Genomic DNA, 8,402 nt, shown 5'->3' with positions numbered 1-8,402 from the left:
TCAGATGTTTGCATTTTGAACTCTGTTTCTTGACAGTAGCCCAAAAAGATCTGAAGTACAGTGTGTAAAATACACCATATATACCGCAAGGTTACTATCAGAATTAAGAAGAAAAGAATTTTGCAAGTTTCAGTTCCTAATGAAAACACATTTAAGATGTTGTATGGTATTAAACGTAGTTCATGTGTCTTCCAAGTCAGCAGTAGATTCTGTTCACCTCAGCATTGCATTCACCTTTAATGGTACGATGCCAAGAGATACCATCACTTCCTTTGAGCTTTGGCGTGTTCTCGACTCACTGTTTTGAACCTTAATAAAGGGAGCGTTTTGTAACTGTGTTGCTTAATCTTATAACGAAATAACTATTAGGAGATACATATCTCTGGGTCTTACAGATTATGTAAGTATTAACAATTTAAAAAATTGAGAGACTTGCAGAAAAAGAGGAAGATGTTATTTTAATTAAGCAAAAACAGAGTTATAATCACTCTTTCTAAAAATAAAATTAGACTCTTTATCAATCCTTAACATCTGCATTTAATATTTTCTTCTAAACAAAAATACAGATGTGATTATGTAGCAAATGACAGTCTTTGACAACATATAGTTTACCTTCTCCTACGCTTACTTTAATTCTAATTTGGTCATTAATACTTGACTCATTACTGCAACATGTTACTTGTAATAAAAGTGCCACAATTGAACTATAAACATGACATTGCCATCTTAAAACTGCTTTGCTATAAACTGTAGAGAATATACAGAGTTACAAAGTCATTGTGGTTTTATCAAAATATACAAACCCCCCAAACCTAACACAAGCTATCAATATTTTTCTTATGAACTATACAGTTATATAAAATATTTGTAAAATTATCTTTATATTTATAAATATTCTACCTTATTTGCTTTGGTCTATAATTATCATCATACAAGTCCACTTTGCAGATATTCCTGTGTACTTTCTTTAAAAGATCGTCGTACTTTCCTGTGTTTATTCTTCTATTATCCTTATTTAAATGGAACCAAAGCTGCCATGAACCCAGAATTTCTCATGGGGTTCACAGCATTCACCAATGACAGAATAAATAAGTGGACTATATTATTACTTCAATCAATACTGTATTACCATTTCAATTGTAGTTTTATTGTACCCCTATAGTTTCTTTTAAAATATTCAAGAAGACAAAGTAAGTAAACAAACTGTATACCATATCTGCATGTAGAATGAAGTCGAGGATCACTAACCTTTGTTCTGACTTAATTTTTTAACACTTCACAGAGATGAACATACATGACTAACTGGAAATGCAGGTACATTACAACAGAGCCCTATCATATAAAATGCAATTTCTAGACATACACCCTTTGTTGTTTTTTGTTTAATCTTTTAATCGCAGTTAATCACATTTTCACAAAATACTACTACTTGCAGTATTTCAGTGATGTCTTTCAGAAGCCTACTCTCTAGATTCTTAGCAAACTCTGAAGCTAACCCTTTGGTGTGGCAGGATGAGGAAGGATGAAGAACCAACATCTCTCTCTTCCTCCATCAACCCATGCCAGGCACCTCTGTGCTATTCACCCACTCTGTTGAGCAAAGGGATACTGTGACAGGGAGCCTGCCTGCAGCCAGGTGCAGGCATGGTTTGGGATTTAACCAGGAAAGGATGTGTGAAAGTGAGATGTTGTATTTAAGGCATGGGAATGACAGGAAGCCCCATAAACTGGCCCTATCCCTTTTTGTACGCAGTTTGCTTCAGGGATATATACGGAAGCAAGAATCTGAGTATTTACCTACCCTTCCCAAAAATAAAAGTATTTATGGTGAGTTGCTCTGTTGTTTGTTATCCAGGCATTATTCCAGGATGAGGAGGAAGTCCAATGTCTAAATCTCCTCTTCTGCCAAGAATAATGACATTCATAAAAGACAGGAGTTGCAGACCCACCAGGAGGTGGATGCTTACATACAGGATTTACTTTTCACTAGGTTGTTTCGTGAGAGCAATTTTCTTCAGACAGGTGCACCTGAATAGCTCTACCAGGCCACTGATATTGGGATTTATGCAGTTTGGAAGACTGGCTATTGTGAGTTTTACTTAATCTTTATTACATGTCTGAGAGATATCATAAATCCGGAATACTTTCTACACAAGCACTCAAGACTTAATGGTTATTATGGTAAATACAAAAATGAAAGGAAAAGAGGTTTAAACCCCTGAATATGTTTTGTAAAGGTTGAGCTACAGAAAAGCACGCCAGAACTCAACTGTACTTCAGCATACCCAAGTTCATGAAACATTTCCCACGTTCACTTTAGAATACACTAGATTACAATTACTTTGTTTATAAACATATTAATTTTTGTTTAAAAATGCAATATATGGTTTCTGCAGCAATAACTCCTTCTACAGAGTACACTGTGAACCTACATATTTATTTTGCCTAGAACGATTCTGACCCAAAAAGAACACTGTAAAATAGTTCAGTGACTAGCATCCTGTAATGCTAAGCAGCAGGATTGTGGTTGGTCATATTTTCTTTCTCTCTCTATATATATTAGAAGTTGATTGTGGCAAAAGAATTTGGGGCCTTTCATATTAAGTTTGTATTATTGCAAATACTAGTTTTTCTTTTCTGTTATTTTTCTTTCTTTTGCATATACTGACATGTTTAGATAAGTATTTGACCTTAGTAAATGGTACTAATTTGACTGGAGATGTTTCCCCATTCAATGCATCCATATTTTCTCCAGTATATAGTTTTGAATTTCTCTTCTTCACAACTGTCACTCAGAGTATAACTTCTGGAGTTACATTTTGTGTATTTTTTACCTCACTTCCTTCTGAACCAAGGAAATGAGGATTTTCCAAAAGTTTAGTGCTTTCATTGCAAAACTGTTCCTTTCTATCTTGTGGACCTGGACTTTTGAATAGATGCTTCTTCTGGTGCATTCCCAGAGCAGCTGCTGTCTTGCAAATTTTGGGGCACTGAAAGCAAGCATATCCTTTGCCATTATGCTCACGTACATGCCTTTGCTCATGGTTCCTTTTGGTAGAAAGGTACAAGAAGCTCTGAAAGCAGAACTGACAGTGATAGCGTTTTTCTCCAGTATGAATTCTTTCATGTATTTTGAGCGTTTCATTTAAAGTGAATGCCTTATTACAGTATTGGCAGACAAAGTCTTTGACACCCAGGTGAATGCGTTCATGTTTCTGTAGATTTCCAAGGACTGAGAAACATTTACCACAGGTTTTGCAAGTGTAGGGCTTTTCCCCAGTGTGACACCTCATATGCATTTTTAAAGTGGATGGACTTTGAAATTGCTTTTGGCATAATTCACAAACGTAAGGCTTTGAGGCAGCTCCATGCCAGTGTACGTGCTCTTGACTTTCTGCAGTGGAAGACTGATCTCTCTCACAGAGCTCACAAGGAAGATTAGGCATTTCTGTGTTCTCTTCTTGACTGACTGCCTTTTCCTCAGGAGCATTCCTGAGTGCGTATTCTCTACTGCTTGTGTTGTGGCTTTCCATAATTGTGTTCTTGCTTCCATGCTTTTTCCTCCATTTGGTCTTTTTCATTTTTCTTAGCTGTTTGGATTTCTTTTTTGGTTTGTAATTATAATAGGGTCTCCAGGGTTTATCGCTGGAGTCCTGGTCACTTACATCATCACACATTTCTGTTGGCTCCAGGCATTCTGAGCTATAAAGCCTAGATGGGCTTCTTTCTTTCACCTCCATTTCTGATTCCTCATTTAGATTGTCCTGTTTGGACTCATGTTTAGATTTTCGGCCCCTTTTACAAAACAGCTTAGATCCTAATATATGTCTTTTTACAATAGCCTCATTACCAATTTTTACCGTTATTTGGCAAAGAGGTGCAACATTGCTGTCAGTAGATGTTCCAGGTAGGGCAGGCTTTGCAATATATGTTTCAGTCTTACTTGATTCTTGGACGGTATTTATTGTTTTGCTAGATGACCCTCCAGATCCTGTGATATGCTGTGAATCCTCAGTTGCTTCTGCTCTGTTGTACAGCAGCGTTTTCTTTTTATCCTTAATAGTTTTTGATTTTGTAATGCACTTACCATAATTATCTGACCCATATTTACAATCATCATTTACAGACTGACTAGGTAGATTATTTGAAGATTGTGTCTTATTGTTTTCTACAGAAGTAATTGTTTTACTATGCATTATAACTGATGAAACTCTGCTACTGTGCATTATAACAGAGGGGGCAGAACTGCTGTAACTGATGACAGAGGTTGAGTTTTCAGTCACATTAGTTAAAGACACAACTGAGGAATCACACTCCTGAGTAGCAGAGTCACTTGCTGCAGTGGAAACTCTTTTTTCAGCTGTGAAAAAGTCCCTTTGCAGGTCAGAATTTAAGATCCCTACTCCCCAAGAGGAAGAATTCTGAGTGTTTGTGGAAGCTGCTGCATCATTACATGAAGATGTATCCAAGGCAAGAGTTCTGTTTGTTGCTATTATATTATGTTGAAAATTCAGTGGTGGTAGCTCAGAGCTAAGAGAACTCTGAATAAAACAGTTAGTAGAAGCAGTTTCATTAACTTGGCTACTTGTTTGAACATTTTCATATGAAGAATTTCGGTAAGACTTATAAGGTAGTCGCCTGCATTTCATAGGTAAGAGTCGATAAAGTTTGTATGGGTACATACTTGGTTTCAAGCCTCCATTGGCTGTCTTTTTATTAACTGAGAGGCGATGGTCAATTGCATGGAAAGACTTCTGATGATTTTTTAGTATATAGTAAGTCATAAAAGTCTCCAGACAGAAAATGCACTGATACCGTCTTTCTCCCGTGTGCCAGATCTCATGTCTGGTGCGATACTCAGCTAATGCGAATACTTTATTGCAATAGTGACAAGGATATGTTCTTCTCCATGAATGCACATTTGCGTGTCTTCGAAGGCTAGACAATGTTACATAGCTACGCTTGCAGACAACGCAAGTATATAATATCTGCCCATCAACGACTTTAACCAAATGATCTGTTTCTGGTAAAGTGCGGTTTGCATTAGAATAATCAGTGATGCTGTTCTCAGACAATAGAGGCTCTGCATTTGCATATGAACTCCCATTCCTTCCATCCGCAGCAGTATAGTTATCCTCTAAATTTTGTTCGTTTCCATTATGAACTGGTAAGCCACTTGATCTCATGCAGACTTGCTCATGGCTTTCCAGTATATTTAGATTTGCAAATTGTTTGCTGCAGTATTTGCATATTAAAGTTTCCTGATGCTCTGAATGGAGTTGAAGATGAGTAGTCAGTAACGCCCTGTCATTGAATGATTCTGCACAAGAGTGACAATTGTAAACGGGCGGAACGACAGTCGCCACAGATCCAGAGGCGTTAGCAGAATTGTTTTCCTCTTCTCTTGATAAATGCAAATCTCCTGCTTTATTCTGAGGTTTTGGAAGGGAAGTAATTGTCTGATCAGTAACTGCTTCTTGTTGAGCTTCTGTAGTGGTTACTGTAGAGGCAGGTACTTTTGCTATAGCCAAACCAGTACCTTGGGGCTTAAAAGCTGTTTTAGGAGTATTACATGCTTGTTTTCCCGGCTGAACAAGTGGTGTGGCTTGGACATTTTCATAGTGGTCTTCACCCACATTGTACGAAGGGCTCCTGTCCTGCTCAAGAAAGGGTGGTCCTTGAAAAGTGTCTCCCCCAGAAGAAACTGCATAGGAGTGTTCAGCCAGTGTACTGGCTGGCTCAGCATCTTTGCAGACATCGCTTCTGTCAAGGCTGATGCTGGGAGCTTGTATTGTCTCAGATGCCTTTTTAAAGCTTGCCCTCAAATCAAGCGGAGAAAACAAACTGTTTTCTGTTTCAAAGATTGAGAATGCATTTGTAATGCGTGGTCCATTTGTCACAGAGGAGTCTTCATGTCTCTTTTCATGTTTTTCCTCTTTGACAGTCCCTTTTTCATTAACACAGTATGCGTAGGGGCACGGGGAGCTTGAAAAATTAACATCTGTAAGATCTTCTAGGAATGATATTCCCAGTTTTTTCCCTGCAGCTGCAAGGTCCGTTACAGTCTCCTGCCTCTTGACAACTACTGTGGAACTGTAGATGTAATTCAGTATTTCTGTAAACACTTCAGCTTTGAGATCATCTAACTCCAGAACATGACCTGAAATACAGATAGTACGACTCCAGAAAATGTTTTTAAAGTAAAGGCTTGAAGCCGCCAGCACATTACTATGGGCTTTAAATTTGGTATCTTCCACAATGATGGTGACATCACATAAAATGCCCCGAATGCGCTGTTCATTTAAAATGGAAAGCACAGTGTCACTGTGGAAGTCGTCCTTGAGATCCTTAGAATGGGACATGACTGTCATCTACAAGACAAAGAAAACAAGGAATATATATTTAAATGGCATTTTTTATCCATTTGTTTTACCAATTGACAGGGTCAACAGAAAGGACACAGACGCCAACAAAGGAGCAGGCCCACTTCACTGTCTCTGTCAAGGCAGTACAGGAATGAAGCAATGCATTCAACTTAAACAGTAAGCTTATTATACTCTAGTTTTAAGCAGCAAAGAAAATAAGCAGGGTAATGCACCTAATCATTACTACATAAGGTTAACTATAGTGATTAAGAAAGATACATCACCAGTTGCCCTTATATTTTACCATCATCCAGATTCGCAATCACTGGGGAGCCCCAGTTGCAGTGAGGATTTGGAGAACCTGTCCCGGGAAGTGGGAGGTCCTATGCACTGCATTCACTCGTAGGTGAGGTCTCCAAAGTCCCTGCAAGAGGGTCCAGCTTTTATATAGTTGAATAAACATCTTGCAAAACATCAAGTGCGGAAACATCTGGTGTCACCCTCCCCATTGGATTCCGCCCAAGCCAGGCCACGGCTCGAGGAGGAGCCAAGGGAGTGTATCTATCTATTTTAGCTTTGACCACATATTTCTCAACAAGGCCAGACATCTGATTTCACAGGCTTGCAACGTGTCTCTAAATAAAGGAGGACCATTCTGCTGGTTACTATTACACAATAAGCATTACAACAAAGCTTTTATATATTGCCTTCAAAATATATATATTCATACTAAAATAGACAGATAATGCATTGCATATGTGATCAATACTATGCATATTTTATATATATATATAGATATATATAGATAGATATATATATAGATATAGTTGGGGTGTAACACTCACCTAGAGGTCAGCTTTGGTTCAGGGCCTATTGTTTAGGCCTCAGTACTTCACCATTTCAGTTACAGATGAAGTTTGTAGTTATGTTGTTATTTTGTGTATATATTTAATCTGTTAACCGCTAAATTTTGAGTAAAATTTACCACAGCATTTCAGCTTGAAGTCATCTTAGGTTCACTCATGCCAATAGTACTAAAGGTAATTATATACAGATTAAGGATGTAGGAACACCAGTATCTCCTCAGCAGGTGGCAGAGGATCTTCTCTGCTCCCACATGGGTCTGTCACCCATTGGTGCCTTTCACTAGGGACTGTTGCCACCAGCTTTCCTTCTGTTGTGCCAACAGGCGCATCTGCTCAGGTTCACAGTGAATGACTCACTGAACCCTTGAGGTAGTTACCCCAGCATGCAGTTGAGGTTATTTGGAAGACATTATGAGGAAAGCTGAATTGCTGTGGTTCTGTGGATACTGAGGACTTTGTTTTCTGGCGCTGTTTGTCAGACAATGATTTTACAACACAATTGCATTTAATCTCATTATTAAGCTGATATTTAAAACAGGGATCAGAGATCCCATGCAATTAAGTTTGGTACAGGATAAGGCTCTGTAAACAAACCAATGTACAAGCAACACCATTTTGTAAGAAAGAGTGGAGTACATATAACACAATTAATGTAAACAGTATATTATTTTTAAATAGTGATTAGATTTCATCACATAGTTTACACTTTGAAAATTTGTAAGTAACAATTTATAAATTCTGCAAAACAAGTAAAAATAGAATGATTTTTCTTATAGTTTAGATTTATAGCGCTCATGCTTTGTTATTTGATAGTGTGCTCCTAATTTCTACCTAAATAATAAGATTTAATTGCAATAGTAAATACCATTAAAAAACCTGCCAATTTATAATAATGAGGTTTAACGTGGACAAAAAAATGTTTAGATTAGCCAGGCTGTTACTGTATGAATATGCAGCTTCTTTTTAAATTGAGATAAAATATGTAAAATATGAATGAAAAATAGACTGAAAAAAAGGATTAATTTAACAATATGTATCTGGAGAAAATGTCTGACTTAACCAGCTGATTTTTTTTTTTGTTCAAATTCAGAACTGCACCATGTAATCCATATAATGAGATTTGTTCCTTTTTTTCCCCATCTCTGAGTAATGTTTTCAACTACTACTGCCC

At 37.5% G+C, this 8,402-nt stretch overlaps 1 protein-coding gene across 6 annotated transcripts in view; it reads right to left on the bottom strand.

The window, feature by feature from the left end:
- Positions 1–441: 441 nt before the first annotated feature.
- ZBTB38 (zinc finger and BTB domain containing 38) overlaps positions 442–8,402 on the bottom strand; it is a 47,327-nt gene continuing 39,366 nt past the window's right edge. For 5 of the 6 annotated variants that reach the window (XM_057417113.1, XM_057417112.1, XM_057417109.1 and 2 more), the window contains one exon: positions 442–6,371. In XM_057417113.1, the coding sequence (XP_057273096.1) occupies positions 2,793–6,371 (3,579 nt within the window). In that variant the 3' untranslated portion in view covers positions 442–2,792. Of the gene's footprint in view, positions 6,372–6,669; positions 7,079–8,402 lie in introns of those variants that run through there. The other variant, XM_057417108.1, reaches the window with a different exon arrangement.

The sequence above is a fragment of the Pezoporus wallicus genome, unplaced genomic scaffold (genome assembly GCF_028554395.1).
Source record: "Pezoporus wallicus isolate ANWC-B61680 ecotype Strahan unplaced genomic scaffold, APGP_CSIRO_Pwel_v1 contig_360, whole genome shotgun sequence".
In the NCBI taxonomy this organism is placed as follows: Eukaryota; Metazoa; Chordata; class Aves; order Psittaciformes; family Psittacidae; genus Pezoporus; species Pezoporus wallicus.
Note: the sequence above shows the minus strand (reverse complement) of the source record. Positions and strands in the feature narration are given on the sequence as shown.